This window comes from Amphiura filiformis, chromosome 15 (assembly GCF_039555335.1).
Source record: "Amphiura filiformis chromosome 15, Afil_fr2py, whole genome shotgun sequence".
In the NCBI taxonomy this organism is placed as follows: domain Eukaryota; kingdom Metazoa; phylum Echinodermata; class Ophiuroidea; order Amphilepidida; family Amphiuridae; genus Amphiura; species Amphiura filiformis.
The window spans coordinates 52,891,454-52,910,846 of record NC_092642.1 but is presented as its reverse complement, the minus strand read 5'-3'; the positions used below and the strand labels follow the sequence as shown (position 1 = coordinate 52,910,846).

Sequence of the window (19,393 nt, the reverse complement as noted above, 5' to 3'; positions counted from 1 at the left end):
TCATATTTTTAAATCCTAGTTTTCATATTTTTATTAAAGCCATAATATACGATTTCGGGCAAATTTGAAGTTTTGTCATTTCAAAAATTATAACAATATTTATAATATTAGTAAATAACTGTCAGGAAGATTTTCACGTTATATTTGAAGCAGAAGTAGCGAGATAAAAATGAAAGAAAACACTTAATATCTTGACCTCTTAACTGTGGTGTTCTATGGGGGATTGGTCTAGACAACGAACTTGGCTGATTCCAATTATATTAGGTGTAATCCGAGGTGTAAGTTGAACATTGTGTAAAAATTACAAATATGCCAAAATATTAGGTTTGAAATTGTGCATCTCATGATTTGATATGTATGCATAAAAGCTCATAAAATATGTTGCCGATAGGTGATGTGTCTAGTCCAATTAAAAAATCGTGAAAATCTGTGTTGACGTTCCTTTATTTGATAGGCCTAGGCCTATATATATTCTTGAACTTTAAAAAATTACTTAAGTTTGACATGCTTTATTTGATTATATCATATTGAAAGCTACTGAACTTAAATGCATGTAGGATTAGGCTTAAACATGAACAAGAAATAAATCATGAAAAAAGTGGGCCTTCAAGCCGACATTCATTAGGCCTATATTATTAAAGACAAAAGGAGAGGAAAAAAGAAAAGAAAAAGCGAACTGAAAAATTCCACATCATCGATAAGAAGACAAGCGAATCGAGCTCTCAACCTTCGGCATTGCACACCTTCGCTCTGTCCACTAAGCCATCGCAACTTGTTCGGGCAAAAGGTATTCTTTTGCTATCTTATTTCTCGTTCAACGTGTTCAAGGATCTCACTCAACAACAATCTTTTCAAAACTGCTTGTACTTCAGTTAAATGAGATGATACTACCTTCTTTGACGACTACAATATTTTGTTACACAATAGAGTATTTTGCATTTATAAAATATATAACAATAGACGTTTTTAATTGCTATATTAAAGGGGCATTTCGTGATCCACAGCCTCATCCCCCACTTTTCTCAAAAAAAAGTTGAGATTTTTATATCACTGGAAACCTCTGGTTACATAATGTTTATGTACAAAATATTTCTTGCAGATTAATTCGTTTTTGAAAAGATATCGTGAAATTTGAATTTCGTTCTGGTGCACCAGAACGAAATTACAACGCATTGTCTATGGAGCAGTGTAATACACATAATCATGCATAACTCATAAACGCAAAATCGGAATCAACTGAAATTTTGGGAATAGGTTTTTTTCGTGGATATGTACTGAAAAATGTCATAAAAAGAGGATGCTAGGATCACGAAATCCTCCTTTAATCAATATAACATGTATAATAGACAGCGCCGGCTGGGATCCATTTCGTGAAGCATCGTGACACTTGCAACGTGCGCTTCCGGCACGAGGACTCAAACAACACAACTTTTCAACCTACGACTAGGTTGTTCCACCGCTCATTTTCGCTGAAATTTTAATACAAGCTGTGGTTAATTAATGTTTATCACAACAGAAAAGCATTAGACCGGCGTTTCCTCAAAGCTGCAGATATAACCATTTTAGTGATCGTGACATGCATTTTCTCTCATTTTTAGGCTACTTCAAGCGCACCAAAAGCATTCATTTTTTCCACAATAATTCAACTTTTACACGTTATTCTTTGCCTTATACTCATGTTTCATATCTTATCTATGGGCTCAATATGGAAATGAAGGGAGAAACGACTCGTGTATTCCATTTTTTTGATGTTTTCTAAAAAACCGTATTTGCCACCTGATTTTCAACATTGCGTTACGTAACAGCAGAGGTCACGCCAGTAAAAATTACCGGAAGTGAGCTAAGTTGCTGTCGTACTGGCATTAAACCATAGCCTAACATTTCTTGAGGTAACATCCTCAATATTTCAGGGGCTTAATGCAACAAACATGATGCTTTGGAACCAAAATAATCCTACAAATACTGGTAATACTCTGCACACAAAGGGCTATTTGCATTTAAATATGCATTTAAAATAATGGACTTCTAAAGGCTATTTACAAACCTTCCATACAGTTTTTGTATCCCATGCAATACACGAAGTCGCTGGAGTTCCAATGCAAGCAAAGCATATTGGCTATACAGTTTTGCTCAATACATCTACATGCCCATATCTAGATAGCCATTTGTTCACTCAGCCTTCAATGTCACACATTTATTCAACAATTAATGTAATGTACTTTATTAGACCTAAAAAATGTGTTTCACTGGCGTAACATACAAACAAATTAAAGTCAATAAATTGCGATCATTTCTTTCTTTTTTCCTACTTCACAAGCGATTGCATTAGATAAAAACCTTGCAACAATTTTGTCTCCTTCTTTTAACATTTAATTCAAATCCTTTTTTTTTTTTTTCATTATTTTAAATTTCAAATTCAGGGTCAAGCCTCATTTTAGGAGCATGCAGTCATGTTACGCAAATCAAACAATTTTTAGCCCTTATTATCATAATTATCACCCTGTATATTTTCAGTAATTCCATAAGGAATTAATCCTATTTACAAAAAAAATAATCACGTGCTCTTTTTGAATGTGCTTCTAACAAACCAACCTATGTTCTACAACAATTTCAAATAATTCCATTTTCCAAATATCATGTCACCTTCTTTTAAGTACAGTTACTTTATTAAACCAAAATCCTGCAAAAACATCTCCAACTTGTAGCAAATGCTTTCAGGCCTTCTCACACTGTATAAATGTCACTAATTCCATAAGGAATTTGACCAAAAAATTCATTAACAAAAAATCATGTCCCCTAACTTAAAGAACAGTAGTTATAAAGAAACCACCATGCAGAAAAAAAAACACGTCTGTACAAATCTATCATCAATATTATCATGCTCATATGCTAAACATCCTGTATACACTTCTAAATAATATTTTCAAAGTAGACATTTTACCAAATATATATATATATTTAAGATATTACTGCTCAAATACCATGCTATGTTGTTTTAATATCAGATGAATATCACACCCGGTATATTTTTTTTCAACAAGACAAAATAAAGACTTGCAGAATAACTTCCAGTTGCCAACGTTTCCTCTCTTCACAAGTCCATTCTTACTCTTAATGACCAAATAGCATTTTCCAAATAATAATTGCCCTTTTGAGACAAGCACTCATTTGATAATTACACAAACATTCAACTTTTATACATCACACTTTTACCATGCACAGAGTCCTTCCGCAGTATGTTTTCCCTACCAGACCTAAGTCCTGTTGGCAATGGAAGATAAAGACATTAGTTGACAAACAAGAACTTAATTATAGTTGACTGGAATTCAGGATCACCAGCCCCAGATGCTGTCTTAGAATTGCTGGCCTGCAAATGTCCAAGAGTCTGCAAGATGCCTGCATATATAGTTGCAATTGCCTAGTCAATGGACTGAAGTGCACCGACATGTGCAAGGTAAAAGACTGTGACAATCAAGCAGGTGATGATGATGACATTGATGGTTACAACGTTATCCGGTAGTGGAACGGTTGCATAGCAGAAGAGCCACAAGAGGAAGGCTATGATGAAAATGAAGATGACGACTTTGATATCGAGATCTGAAAATAAAGTACCAAATTTGGAGGGTTGTAATACCAGACTACCAGAGGTGTTTTATGGCTTAAAAAGGAACAAGTCTGTTTTCGGTAGGGCACAAGTATTTGTCACAGTTCATATTCTGATTTGTGCTTGACAAATAAATAAACAAAAAATGAAACAATTTTGAAAGTATGTTTCTTATGCAGACTCTATTCTTCATGTGTGCCCAGGACCTTTTTGAAACCTACAGAAAACAGACATGTTTGTTAACCTAATCAAAGTGATTTTTGCATAATACAAGAACTATGTAACAATCAGGTCAATAAGTTACACACTAAAACTGTGTTTAACATTTAAACACATTCTTGATATCAGTATTACTTTAGAAATTATTATGTTTAGGGCCTTGCAGGTCACATTCTTGTTCACCAATTCACAAAAGGGATTATGCTTCATTAACAAGAATAATATACTTTGAAAAGTGTTGACATTGTTCAACTCAGTTTTTGCAGTGTATTAAGTAAAATTTGGAAAAGTATAACTTGATCTTAAATAATGGTATATGTAGTAACATACCGTAGTAACATGTAATTATACTACAAATGAAATAGATGAAGGTTTGATATATTACATGCAGAATTTAGCATGATAAAATAACAGGGGATAATCTTCCACATTGTACCTTTTTGGTAAGGTTAGCAACTATTTTAAACTGTTGGGATTTGGTAGTTCACAGCATCTTGCGAATGGTACTGAGCTTTGGCAAAAATAACATTGATCATTTCATATTGAGCGTGTAGAAGAATTCAAATATCACAGATATACTTTTGTAGGTCCTGTGGCTCTTGAGTTATGTTGTAAAGAGGGCTGAAACAACAACACTCTTGAAAAACGTACATAACTCATTAACAACAATAAATCAAGCACGTTTTCAAAGTATATGATTTGTAGAATGAACTTTTGCAAAACATCAAAGTGTTATTTTTCAATAATACATTGATTTAAATAATGAAAATTGATTTTTTTTTGGGCTGCTCCGACCAACAATACGTCCTGTACCCTTAAGGTTGTTTACTTTTGACTTAATAACTTTGGTTTTGGTTACATGATGTCGCAAAAAAGGGTTGGTTAAATTTGTTTTAGACTATGCACGGATGGCCAATTATTACCAAAAGGTGTTCCTGTCTTAAATAACTTCCTTTTACCATTTAGACAAAATTAAGTAGCTGAGTTTAAACATGTTTCATCTAATATAATAGTTAAGTTTGTGGTATATGTAACCCATCTCCTGACAAGTTCCCCTTTTGGATATCTTTTGTCATATTTTGTAATTTCAATTACGGCAGTATCACTTTGAAATGTATCACTTTGATAGGTTTTGTAATCAAGTACACTGCAGGTCATTTTTCTGTTACAATTAATGAACATGTTTCCTGATTGAGTTTGAACATGTTGAACATACAGGCAGTGGAAGTAGGGAGAGAGACGGAAGACACTTCCCCTGTAAGTTTTTGCATCGGGGCGTCCCCCTAAAAATCCTAAAACAAGAAAAAAAAATCAATAATTGCCATGTCCATCTTCCTCTTTAGCCCAGAAAACACAGTTTAAATTTTACATGGTTCGTGCAACCTGACCCATTGAATACAGTATTCATCTTCATTTTGGGAAATAGAAATTTTTTACAGTAAACCGGCATAAAACTGCTTGCTAAATTATTAATGCTTCCACCGCTGAACATTGGCTGAACCCTGGTCCAAGAATTGAAATCATTCACCCTTGTGGACATTTTTGGAGACAATGTTTTTTGGAATCCTTACCAGAATCTGCTTGTCTGCTAAATTCTCGATGCTTGGTGAACGTGTGGGGCGCTTTATTTTTCAAAATGGCTGCCGAAATCCTATGTAACATTATAGCTTGGCCTCTAAAGCATAACGAGACATGATTCTGGTGTCTATGTCCATGTTTTCAGGGTCAAGGAATTCATATTTGATGTTATTTTGATAAATGGACCCTTTGTTTACTCTAAAAACCAAGATGGCCACCAAAATAGCAACTAAAATATGTAATTAATTATAAACTGTGGATTCAATGCAGTTTTGCAGTCTTTCTGTTTTTGTTTTTTTACTTTTTGGGAGGCTTTCAGACCAAGGGTTTCTCATCTGATGGTTTCTTCTTTACCACTTTGGTGCCAAGAAACAAAGTTCAGAAGCGATGAAATCGAAGAGTGTTTCTATCTAAGCTAGTCTTGGCTAGAAAATAGAGTCTGAAGGTATGCTGTGGAGATTTTCAGATGAAGGGTTTTACATTCGAAATCTTTATGGGTGTGGTGGAAGTCTAAGCTACAGGGAGGTCACTACGGGCACTTGTAGGCTAGCTTGAAGTTGAACTACTTCAAGGACATCTGCAAAATACAAAAGAATGTTTGAGCAGTATAAAGTTAGCCACAACAAAGCATGTATAATGGTCAGATAAACAAATATACGTGTTAAGAAAGGCATCTGCTGAAACTAGCATGTATATACACTATAAAATGGGGTCTGTCAGGGATCATTTTGGCAATCATCTTGGATTTAAGAGTTTGTTTAGGTACCAGTAGCCTTCTTCTTGCGTATGTCAGGAAGAAACAAGATATAAAAGCCAAAACAATAAATTTCATTAAATTTCAAGCCCAGTACGTATCAACCAGTCCCTGGTGGCTTTGTCGACTTCAATCAGGCCGGAGATACCATTCGGTGGTCTATGGAGATGACAGGATGAGATGATGTGGTCGGCTGTTTGTTCCTCACTACCGACTTTTCGCATGCTGGGCTTTCCTGTAAGCCCCATTGGAACAGGTTGGCATTGAAGCGTCCAACTCCACTTCTCAGGCGGTTTAATTTTGTCCAAGCAGACCTGGGTAGGTTGAAGCCTGGGATGGTGTCTGTTGGGTCTGTAACAAAGCGCTGGAGTGGTGAGGAAGTCTGAAGCCATTGGTCTTTCCATGTCTTAGCTGTCCAGTCCTTGGATGTCTGGTTGGGCTGTGTTGTCTTCATCAAGTCTATTGCTTGTTGAGCAAACGGCTTTCTAGATACCAATCTCCTGCTTTCACCCTCACTGTTCCTAGCTCTTGACAGGGTGTCATGAAGGAGGTGTCCTGGTTCTTCAGACCGGAGTGCTATAGCTACGGAGGCTGCTTTCCTTCTGATATCCGGCGGAGGGATTCCTGCTAAAACCGGAAGCTGTTCAGTTGGAGTTGGTCGCAGACATCCTGACACAGTGCGCATAGCTTCATTTAGACCCGTGTCTACCTGGTGGGTGTGGTAGCTCCTGCTCCATACTGGTGCACAGTATTCTGCTGGTGCGTATACCAAGGCCAGGGTTGATGTTCTGAGGGTCTTGGCGCTTGCTCCCCAGCTGGTGCCGGCTAGGTGACGAATCAATGCGCATCTTGCTGTGACCTTGTCCCTTAGGTTAACCAAGTGCTGCTGGTAGGTGACGGCTCTGTCCAGTTTCACTCCTAGGTACATGGGGCAAGCCTCGAAGTTCAGTCGCTTGGACTTGATGGTTACATTGAGTTCTCTGTTGGCTTCCCTGTTGTTGAGATGGAAGGCAGAGGAGACAGTCTTAGCAACACTCAGCTTGAGCCGCCATTGGTAGAGGTAAGTATCTAGGGTGTCCATGTCTAGGCTGAGCGCTCTCTCAACTGTGTCCCAAGAGTTGCCCGACTTCAGGATTGCCAGGTCATCTGCGTATCCATACTTCTTAGCAATGGTATTGGGCAGGTCATGGATGTAGATGTTGAATAAGAGAGGTGCTAGGGCGGAGCCCTGTGGCACACCGTTCCTCAGACTGCGTGGTCTGCTAGCTTGGCCGTCGCTGGTCTTAAGAATGAAGTTGCGGTTCGAGATTAGCTGCACGATGAAGGACACCATCCGTCTGTCTGGTATGAGCTTGAGGAGTTTGCATATCAGGCCTCTGTGCCACACGGTGTCGTATGCTGCTGTCAGATCTACAAAATACAGCACCAGCCTTCTGGTTCCCTTCAAAGCTGTCTTCGATGTCTTGGGTGAGGAGGGTGACCTGGTCCACTGTTGATCTACCCTGATGAAAACCGGCCTGCTCGTGAGGAAGCTGTGGGTCTACAATCCGGTTGATACGGCTATGGATCAGGCGCTCCAGTAGCTTGTAGGGGATGCATAGTAGAGAGATTGGACGGTAGCTCTTAGGGTCATCCTTTGGCTTATTAGGTTTGGGCAATGCGATGACAGTTGCCTTGCGCCAAATCTTTGGTATCTTGCATCGTTTCATACAGGATGACAGGAACTTGCATAGCCAGTTGGTTGCAGCAGAGCCAGCATGATGGAGGAATTCTGGGTGGATACTGTCTGGTCCAGGTGCCTTACCTGCTTTGAGTAGTTTCAATCTTCTACTTCCTGCATGGTGTAATCGCTGCAGAGATCGGAGGTGGATGGCATCTTCCATAGATCGGACACTTCCTTCTTAACCCGCCTGGAGTGATCACGGTCAGGGTTGGTGAAGCGGCCGTTGTTCACGAGTACACTGGCGATGGCGTTCGCAGTTACTGGACACTTTCCGGCGTTTTTGGTGTTGATCTGCCTGTCAGGCGGTTGACGGTTTGCCAGGCCCTTCTGCTTGAGTAGGTGAAGTTGATTGATTCCACAGTCTCGATCCAGCGTTCTTTGCGTTTCTCATCCAGTCTTGTGAGGAGAGTGGAAGCGCAGGAGTCAGATTCTTCCTTCGATGGGGCCGAGGTAAAGTCTTCATACAGAGCTTGGCACTCATCGTCCCAGCATGGGATGTAGCTCTTCTGGTAACCCCTTGGGATCGACAGCTTGGCTGCATCTATGAGCAAGTTACAGTAGGCTGAGTATGTGGTGTTAATATCATCACTCTCTGGTGGTGGTAGTTTGGTAACACGCTGGTCGACCTCGGCAGAGAACTTGTCCCACTTTGCTTTCCGGAAGTTCCACCGCTTTACTGGTTTACTAGCTGTTGGAGACACCAGAGCAGGTTGGTTATCAGAGATGGTCGGTGCTGAGATCTTGGGAACTTGTCCAGGATTTTACGCACAGGGAGTTGGTTTTCTTGGCTGGGTTCAGCAAATGCCAGGTCTGGGTTGGTGCCAGTATTCCACCGTCCTGAGAAGAAGCTGTCAGGTTCCTTAGGATTGAACAAGAGGGTCAGGTTGTTGGTAGAAGCCCATTCCGCGAGCAAAGTCCCATCACTATTGCAGCGAGAGTAGCCCCAGTCAGTGTGCTGGCAGTTGAAGTCTCCTGCATATACACATGGTGCTGGATAATGAGGTAGAGATGCGTTGGTCAGGCGTACTGGAGGTGGTTTGTACACATTGATGATGTTGATGCCAAGCACTTTCACAGCGATCCATTCAGTATCAGAGTCGGGTGAGGACTGGGCCTCAAGAGACCAGTCATCTGTGTCTTGGCTGATGAAGGTTGCTAGACCATGGTGTTTGCTTGGGATGTAGCCTGCCAGTGAGAAGTTAGGTAGAGTTAGCTTTTCATTGGTTTCACGGTGTGTTTCTTGGAGAAGGATCACAATGGCTTTGTTGTTGACTGCCAGCTGCTCGATGATATTCATCTTGGCAGGGGTGAGGCCTTCTACGTTCAGTTGCAACGTCGTTACACCGTAGCCTTCGACAGCAGTAGCTGTCCGTCCTGAGAAGGACGCGAAGCTGGGCTCAGGGTCACGGCGATGCTCCTGGGTAACACTGCGTTGACTAGCGATATGTCGCTTTCTTCCTTGACTCATTGTCGACGTTCGTTCTCGTTTTTAGCGAGTTAACAGGGGAGACCACGTGAAGGTCGCCGACTCCTCCCCACCAGTAGCCTAAATTGTACAAACATTAAGTCACAGACCCCTAAAAACCTATTCAATAACTATAATTACCTTCATACCTGTGTCACCGTAGCTTAAATATAAATAATTACACACTTTAGTTGCTATTTTGATGGCAATCTTGGTTTTTATAGTAAACAAAGGGTCAAATCATCAAAATAACATTAAATATGAATTCCTTGACCCTGAAAACATGGGCATAGACACCAGAATCATGTCTCTACATGCCTTAGAGGCCAAACAAAGTAGTAGGCACATACATGTATGTGACCGTTCACGGCGAATGAGCCGTAAATTCCTCCCCCGGTCAATTTTGTTTTATTGCGTGTTTAAAAAATAAACATCATAAACTTAAAAACGGTATATCATTTGACTTCAAACGATATCCAGAAGCGGGGTTATGGTTTGTTAAACTTTGCTAACAAAATTATAGCTTTTTTCGTTTCATTGTGTCTTTTATTCCACATTGCTGGCAATAAATATCAAACAGTCATAATTGGCGGTCATTTCAAATCATCCCCAAGTCAACGAGGTTTAAGAAAGTTCTCTCATTGTTAATTGTTGGTTATGCATACCTATACAAAATACAATGCCTGGCAACCCACCACTTGAACAGGATTTACAAAGACCAGAGCTATTAAAAGTTCTATAGCCATCTAAGGTAGAAGCTTATTATCCACTTCAACAATAGGATAATTGATTAGTGTTTCACTATCTAAATGAGATCGATGTCGGGCCAGCTTAAGTTACCGATGAATACAACCTTCGTACACATTTTACACCGTAACTCAGAATACAATTTAGGGAATTTACAGCTCATTTGTGCTGCCGGGTCACATATATGATGCGATCAAGCAAGATCAGTCGGAATTCAGAAATATTAATTTGGAGATATAGCCAAACAAAGAAAATATTTCCTTTTGTTTCCTGTTGTTTTGGAAGCTCTTTAATTGCTCATATCTTTGGAACTAGTTGTTCAATTTCAATTGGGTTTTCTGCAAAATGCAGCTATGTAAATGCTTCTATTCTATAAGAAATTGAAAATGTAATATTTCCGAGTTCCGATAAATTTTGCATGATGGCATAACATATGTGGTATCTTTCTGCAATTACAACAAAGTAGACTGGTGTTTTACTTTGATTTTTTAAAAGATTTGTGACAATTAAAGAAATCATAACATTTTGTTTAAAACAGTTACCGTAAGGAATTATCGTGTCTGATGGTTGACTTGAATCACTGACACCGCCCTTATTACAAGCTGCCACACGGAATTGATATTGATTGTCTGCAGTCACGTCATCACTGATGATAAGTTTGGTTTCGGTTATCTGCTTTGTAAAATGCCAAATTATCAGTACATTATTTTATTGTATCCAACATGCAGAATGTGTCATGCAGTTTAACTTTAAATTCAAATTTATTGTCATAATACCAGTCTATATAATTAGTATATATAATAATAATATAATAATAATGTTCAAGGTTTACCTTTTCTTGGACTTTGATCCATTGTTTTAAAATTTAACAAGAAATGTCTTTAAAAAAGACAATGCAATTATTGAAGGGAAAGGGCTGGATTGGACATTTATTGGGAATAACTTTAAAAAGGGGTGTTACAAACTGCACTGTAAAAAGAAAAAAGGAAGGAGATAAAGTTTGTATTATGCTTGTTGTGATTTGTTGGTTGCACTTATATATAGGGGAGACGGGGACGTGTTCGCCTTTTTTTTTCAATCTCGCTTAGAGAAGGCAATTTTCATGTTAGAAGGTTATATTTTTTACACTTTAAAGCCGTATGCTGTAGCTAAATACTACCACATTTGTAAGAACATTGAGCTTTCAGCAACGGCAGAAGGAAAATTAAGAATCACGATGCAAGGGCTGACTTAGAAACACGGGGTGAGCAAACTTGCCCCGACGACGGACACTCCCTGGTCTCCCCTATGTGACTTTGGTATGAAAAATATGTGTGAACCTGAATTGTAAAATGAAGTACTACATGTAGTGTGGTGCAGTAATAGGAATATTTGTTTTGACCGTTTAGCACAATTTTTTTGGTCATTTCTATATCTGTGAGTTCAGATTGTGGCGGGTGCCAGCCTGGCACTCGTGAGTATTTTGAAAAAAATGACCGCAAATTGACTCCAAACCTTTATACAGAGGTTAATGTATTTCAAATTATTTGTCTATGCCCATGGATCAGTAGGACATAAATTTCAGAAACTATGTGCCCAAGGTGAAGGGTCAATTTTCAGTTTGCATAGGGGTCAAATATTAGGGTTGCTTTCATTTTCGTGGAAGTTGTAACAAATTGCTGATCTTTCAAAATGAATGCAGAACGTAATAGTTTGCACTATCTACAATGTATACATGCATACAGTTACCAAGATAATAAAGGTTAAACACCATAGGTTACCTTTAATGCTATGACCTATGCATTATTTGTCTTTGTAATTCTTCATACATTGGAGCTAATGTAAGCAATTATGTTTTTCTGAACTCCTTTTGGTAGATCAACAATTTGTTACAATGATTTGATATTGCTCATAATTATGTAATTTTAACCAATATTTGGCTAAAAAGAATGCATTAATGTTCATAATTTTTGTATTTAATATTATAATTATTGGCCTTAAATGTTGTGTAAGGAACCGTTCACAAACACTTGTAGGGGGGCCTGATGCAAAAAGGGGGGGGGGCCTGAAATTTTTTGAGCCTGAAAAAAATGACCACAAATTTTCCTGGAAAAAATGAGTTTATATGCTTTTCTATGGGGTCGACCCATAATTTTCATGTCAAAAAGGGGGGCCCTGAAATTTTTGAGGTCTGTAAAGGGGGCCCCGAAAAATGTTCATGATGAATTTTTTTTGCATCAGCCCCCCAAGTGTTTGTGAACAGTCCCTAAGTGTTCCTGATGACTTTCGGATGATGGTAAGTGTTTTCTTTACGTATATTGAGACCGTTATAATAGCGTATAATGCATCCGCAGCGTGTAATAATAGTAAATTGTCATCAAGGCGATGTTGCAATATTTTGGCCAAACGCCGGAAGGCAATGTACAGCAATTGCCTTGAGGTACTACATTGTATCATGATTGTAATCTATTGAGTAAGTTCGCTCGTCTTTCTTCCATTATGTCCATGCTTACACTCAGTATATTTGGCAAATATTGTGGCATTAAGAAAATCGGGCTTCCGTTGTACTGAGAATTAATAAGATTACCGTACAATTCCGTACCATATTGCATAGCCAGCAATAAGTCTCTACTACTCCATTCATCACATGGTAATTGATAACTTACAAGTAAGAACATCAAGGCAATTGCTGTACATTGCCTTCCGACGTTCGGCCTAACTTCGTCTTGATGACAATTTGCTCTTATTACACGCTGCGGATACATTATAGAGATTTTATAAAAGATTTAATAAATAAGTAAAGAAAACACTTACCATTATTCCAACTCTATTCTTCGACTACAAAAGTACAATTCCGGATACAACACTTGTGTCATATTATGCCCAGCAAATTCAGTATTATACCCACACTGCGGGAAAAACATTGCAATTTACCAGTCTGTACAATAAATATCAACATGATCAAGACTTTACCTTTTCCTGGACTTTGGTCCATTGTTTTTGTTTGATGTCCCATTTCTCAATGATATATCCAGTGACTGGAGAACCGTTGTCACTTGTTGGTGGCAACCAAGTAATCTCAATCTTCTTCCTGTCAATGTTCCTAACTGTAGGGGTACTCGGTGCATTCGGTTTATCTATGTGAAGGTAAATTGAATTGAGTAAAACCAACTTAGTTAAGCTTTTCAGTTAGCATTTATATTATTATTTTTCACATCTACTAATAACATTGTTTGATTTTTGTATTTAAATATACAATTTTGTAGTTGTCAAATTCTTAAACCTTTAAAATTATTTCAAGAAACAAGTCTTTCTTTTACACCGTTTAGGAAAAATACAGAAATCATCTTAAACGACATAACTGTAGTTTAAGTGGAAGACTTCACTTAATGCTGGTAGAATATGAATATCTATAAACAAAGTAGTAGTCACAAAATGTGGTACCTTTCTGCAATTATAAAAAAGTTGCTTTGTTGAACTAATATCCTAGAATTAGAGGGAGTATAGACTAGGGTTTACTTCGATTTTTTTAAATTTCATGACAAATAAAGAAATTGAAGGTACGATTTATGTCAATCATTTTGACATGTCCTATTCCCCTAGTGTATATAAGGGGCATCATCATGTTTATTTAGTCGCTCTGAAGATGGCACTCACTAGAGTTCCGAAAGCTCAGCCCTCTGTAAAGGACTTCTCTAGGGAAAGATTAAATCCTACTCAAATAAAGAAATCACTACATAACATTTTGCTAAAAAGTCACCGTAAAGAATGATCATGGCTGATGGTTGACTCCAATCACTGATACCGCCCTTATTACAAGCTGCCACACGGAATTGATATTGATTGCCCACAGTCAATTCACTGACGATAAGTTTCATATCCGTTATCTCCTTTGTAGAATGCACAAATGAAAATAGCTTTTGTTAGTACATTTATTTGATAGCCAACAGAATGTGCCAGTTTAACTTTAAATTCAAATTTATAACATTACGGCCAAAACAGATGCATTTAAAAAATCTTTATTAATTTGCTTTCCAACCATGTGGTTCAATCTAAATAATAATGTTACGAATTCCCTTGTCACGTGCACATTTGCCTCATTTAAAAACAACTCAGAGCATTTTAAAACAACATTTCATAGAGCTACAGCTTCTATCACATACATGAGTTTCACTTGCATGTTATGTGCTCAAAATTGTTGCTATTTTTTCTTGTCTCTTGTGTTAAATTGTATATATTCTGTGTAAACTTATTTTGAGGTTTACTGAGTAGGGGGGCTGCACCTTTTGGCATCAATGCTTTCCTTTATGTTATTTTTTGATTTTGATGTATGTTGTCTAATGAATAAATAAACAAAAATAAATAAAATAAAATAAATGAAATGAAAAAAAAATAAAAAATTACGATTCACCAGTTTGTACAATGATTTATTATCAACATGATCAAATGACAAAGGCTTACCTTTTCTTGGACTTTGGTCCATCGGCTATGTTTCATGTCCAATTTCTCAACAATGTATCCAGTAACTGGAGATCCGTTATCACTTGATGGCAACCAAGTAATCTCAATCTTCCTGCTGCCAATGTTCCTAACTGTAGGGATATTCGGTGCATTCGGTTTATCTATGTGAAGGTGAATTGGATTGGGAGAAAGCGGCTTAGTTCAGCTATTTGTTTAGCATATATTATTTCTTGCATTTACTACATCTAACATTGTTGCTTTAAAGCATTTGATTTTTGTTAAAATACGACACACATTAATTTCAATCTTCTTGTTGTCAATGTTCCTAACTGTATGGGTACTCATGATGCATTTGGTTTATCTATGTTAAGGTGATGAATTGGGTGAAACCAACTTAGTTCAGCTTTTCGGTTAATTAGCAATTATTTTATTATTTCTGACATTCTACTAAGACTGTTTAATTTTTTGTATATTGTATATATGTTGTTTAAATACCTCTTATATAATTTTGCAGTTGTCAAATTGTTAACTTCTAAAATTATTGAAATGAAGCAAGTCGCTTTTTCGTTTAGGAAAAAATAGAAATCTTCTTAAACGAGAGAACTGTATAGTTCAAGTAGAAGACTTCACGTAATGCTGGTAGCATATGAATGTTTAAACAAAGTTGTAGTCACATATGTGGTATCTTTTTGCAATTACAACAAGCCACTTTGTTGAACTAATATCAGAGAGGGTTCTAGGATTTTACTTATATTTTATGACAAATCGAGAAATCACATATTTTGTTTAAAAAAAGATTACCGTAAGGTATTATCTTGACTGATGGTTGACTTGAATCACTGACACCGCCCTTATTACAAGCTGCCACACAGAATTGATATTGATTGCCCGCAGTCACATCACTGACGATAAGTGTGGTATCGGTAATCTCCTATAATGCAAAAGGGAAAATAGTTTGTGTCAGTATATTTATTTGATATCCAATAGAATGTGACAATTTAACTTTAAACTAAAATTTATAACATTACGATTTACCAGTCTATAAAATAAGTGTATATCAACATGATCAAGACTTACCTTTTCTTGGACTTGGATCCATTGTTTTTGTTTCATGTCCAATTTCTCAACGATATATCCAGTGACTGGAGAACCGTTATCACTTGTTGGTGGCGACCAAGTAATCTCAATCGTCTTGGTCTCAACGTTCGTAACTGTAGGGGTACTCGGTGCATTCGGTTTATCTATGTGAAGGTAAATTGAATTGGGAGAAAGCGGCTTAGTTCAGCTTTTCGGTTAGCAATTATTTTAACATTTCTCACATTTACTAACTTTGTTTGATTTTTGTATATTGTTTAAATATGACAAACATCTTATATGACTTTGTAGTTGTCAAATTGATTAACTTCTAATATGTTTCAAAGAAACAAGTTGCTTTTTCTTTTACTATGTTTAGGAAAAAATAGAAATCATCTCAGATGAGAGAACTGTATAGTTCAAGTAGAAGACTTCATTTAATGCTGGTAGAATATGAATATGTTTAAACCAAGTAGTAGTCAAATAATGTGGTACCTTTCTGCAATTACAACAAAGCTGCTTTGCTGAACTTTGCTGAAATATCAGAGAGGGTGTTGACTGGGGATTTATTTTAAACGATTTTGACAATTAACGAAATCACATAACATTTTGTTAAAAGAAATTACCGTAAGGTATTATCTTGACTGATGGTTGACTTGAATCACTGACACCGCCCTTATTAGAAGCTGCCACACGGAATTGATATTGATTGCCTGCAGTCACATCACTGACGATACGTCTTGTATCGGTTATCTCCTTTGTAAAATGCACAAATGAAAATAGGTTTTTATCAGTACATTTATTGTATCCAACAGAATGTGTCAGTTTATTTAAATTCAAATTTATTGTCATAATACCAGTCTATATAATTAGCATATATAATAATAATAATATAATAATGTTCAAGGTTTACCTTTTCTTGGACTTTGATCCATTGTTTTAAAATTTAAAAACATTACAATTTACCAGTCTATACAATAAGTATATTATCAACATGATCAAGACTTTACCTTTTCCTGGACTTTGGTCCATTGTTTTTGTTTGATGTCCAATTTCTCAACGATATATCCAGTGACTGGAGAACCATTATCACTTGTTGGTGGCGACCAAGTAATATCAATCTTCTTGCTGCCAATGTTCCTAACTGTAGGGGTACTCGGTGCATTCGGTTTATCTATGTGAAGGTGAATTGAATTGAGTAAAACCGACTTAGTTAAGCTTTTCAGTTAGCATTTATATTATTATTTCTCACATCTACTAATAACATTGTTTGATTTTTGTATTTAAATATACAATTTTGTAGTTGTCAAATTATTAAACCTTTAAAATTATTTCAAGAAACAAATCACATTTCTTTTACACCGTTTAGGGGGAAAAACAGAAATCATCTTAAACGAGAGACCTGTAGTTTAAGTGGAACTACTAATAACATTGTTTGATTTTTGTATTTAAATATACAATTTTGTAGTTGTCAAATTATTAAACCTTTAAAATTATTTCAAGAAACAAATCACATTTCTTTTACACCGTTTAGGGGGGAAAACAGAAATCATCTTAAACGAGAGAACTGTGTAGTTTAAGAGGAACTACTAATAACATTGTTTGATATTTGTATTTAAATATACAATTTTGTAGTTGTCAAATTGTTAAACCTTTAAAATTATTTCAAGAAACAAGTCACTTTTTCTTTTACACCGTTTAGGGGGAAAACAGAAGTCATCTTAAACGAGAGAACTGTAGTTTAAGTGGAAGACTTCACTTAATGCTGGTAAAATATGAATATGTTTAAACAAAGTAGTAGTCACAAAATGTGGTACCTTTCTGCAATTATAAAAAAGTTGCTTTGTTGAACTTATATCCTAGAGGGAGTATAGACTAGGGTTTTACTTCGATTTTTTTTTAAATTTCATGACAAATAAAGAAATCGAAGGTACGATTTATGTCAATCATTTTGACATGTCCTATTCCCTTAGTGTAAATAAGGCGCATCATTATGTTTATTTAGTCGCTCTGAAGATGGCACTCGCTAGTCCTCTAAAAAGGACTTCTCTAATGAAAGATTAAATCCTACTCAAATAAAGAAATCACTGCATAACATTTTGCTAAACAAGTTACCGTAAGGAATGATGGCTGATGGTTGACTCCAATCACTGATACCGCCCTTATTACAAGCTGCCACGCGGAATTGATATTGATTGCCCGCAGTCAATTCATTGACGATAAGTTTCATATCCGTTATCTCCTTTGTAGAAAGCACAAATGAAAGTAGCCTTTGTCAGTACATTTATTTGATAGCCAACAGAATGTGCCAGTTTAACTTTAAATTCAAATTTATAACATTACGGCCAAAACAGATGCATTTAAAAAATCTTTATTAATTTGCTTTCCAACCATGTGGTTCAATCTAAATAATAATGTTACGAATTCCCTTGTCACGTGCACATTTGCCTCATTTAAAAACAACTCAGAGCATTAAACAACATTTCATAGAGCTTCAGCTTCTATCACATACATGAGTTTCACTCGCACGTTATGTGCTCAAAATTGTTGCTATTTTTTCTTGTCTCTTGTGTTAAATTGTATATATTCTGTGTAAACTTATTTTGAGGTTTACTGCATGAGTAGGGGGACTGCACCTTTTGGCGTCAATGCTTTCCTTTATGTTATTTTTTGATTTTGATGTATGTTGTCTAATGAATAAATAAACAAAAATAAATAAAATAAATGAAATGAAATGAAAAAAAATAAAAATTACGATTCACCAGTTTGTACAATGATTTATTATCAACATGATCAAATGACAAAGGCTTACCTTTTCTTGGACTTTGGTCCATCGGCTATGTTTCATGTCCAATTTCTCAACAATGTATCCAGTAACTGGAGATCCGTTATCACTTGTTGATGGCAACCAAGTAATCTCAATCTTCCTGCTGCCAATGTTCCTAACTGTAGGGATATTCGGTGCATTCGGTTTATCTATGTGAAGGTGAATTGGATTGGGAGAAAGCGGCTTAGTTCAGCTATTTGTTTAGCATATATTATTTCTTGCATTTACTACATCTAACATTGTTGCTTTAAAGCATTTGATTTTTGTTAAAATACGACACACATTAATTTCAATCTTCTTGTTGTCAATGTTCCTAACTGTATGGGTACTCATGATGCATTTGGTTTATCTATGTTAAGGTGATGAATTGGGTGAAACCAACTTAGTTCAGCTTTTCGGTTAATTAGCAATTATTTTATTATTTCTGACATTCTACTAAGACTGTTTAATTTTTTGTATATTGTATGTTGTTTAAATACCTCTTATATAATTTTGCAGTTGTCAAATTGTTAACTTCTAAAATTATTGAAATGAAGCAAGTCGCTTTTTCGTTTAGGAAAAAATAGAAATCTTCTTAAACGAGAGAACTGTGTAGTTCAAGTAGAAGACTTCACGTAATGCTGGTAGCATATGAATGTTTAAACAAAGTTGTAGTCACATATGTGGTATCTTTTTGCAATTACAAGCCACTTTGTTGAACTAATATCAGAGAGGGTTCTAGGATTTTACTTATATTTTATGACAAATCGAGAAATCACATATTTTGTTTAAAAAAAGATTACCGTAAGGCATTATCTTGACTGATGGTTGACTTGAATCACTGATACCGCCCTTATTACAAGCTGCCACACGGAATTGATATTGATTGCCCGCAGTCACATCACTGACGATAAGTTTGGTATCGGTTATCTCCTTTGTAGAATGCAAAAGGGAAAATAGTTTGTGTCAGTATATTTATTTGA

At 36.5% G+C, this 19,393-nt stretch overlaps 1 protein-coding gene across 1 annotated transcript in view; it reads right to left on the bottom strand.

Annotated features, from left to right (window-relative positions):
* Positions 1 to 11,047: 11,047 nt before the first annotated feature.
* LOC140171035 (uncharacterized) overlaps positions 11,048 to 19,393 on the bottom strand; it is a 108,995-nt gene continuing 100,649 nt past the window's right edge. The window contains exons 18-28 of the mRNA XM_072194216.1: positions 19,214 to 19,343; positions 18,417 to 18,580; positions 17,720 to 17,846; positions 16,615 to 16,778; positions 16,231 to 16,360; positions 15,608 to 15,771; positions 15,332 to 15,461; positions 14,531 to 14,691; positions 13,830 to 13,959; positions 13,043 to 13,206; positions 11,048 to 11,059 (exon numbers count right to left, since the gene is read on the bottom strand). Of these exons, the coding sequence (XP_072050317.1) occupies positions 11,048 to 11,059; positions 13,043 to 13,206; positions 13,830 to 13,959; positions 14,531 to 14,691; positions 15,332 to 15,461; positions 15,608 to 15,771; positions 16,231 to 16,360; positions 16,615 to 16,778; positions 17,720 to 17,846; positions 18,417 to 18,580; positions 19,214 to 19,343 (1,476 nt within the window). The remainder of the gene's footprint in view (positions 11,060 to 13,042; positions 13,207 to 13,829; positions 13,960 to 14,530; positions 14,692 to 15,331; positions 15,462 to 15,607; positions 15,772 to 16,230; positions 16,361 to 16,614; positions 16,779 to 17,719; positions 17,847 to 18,416; positions 18,581 to 19,213; positions 19,344 to 19,393) is intronic.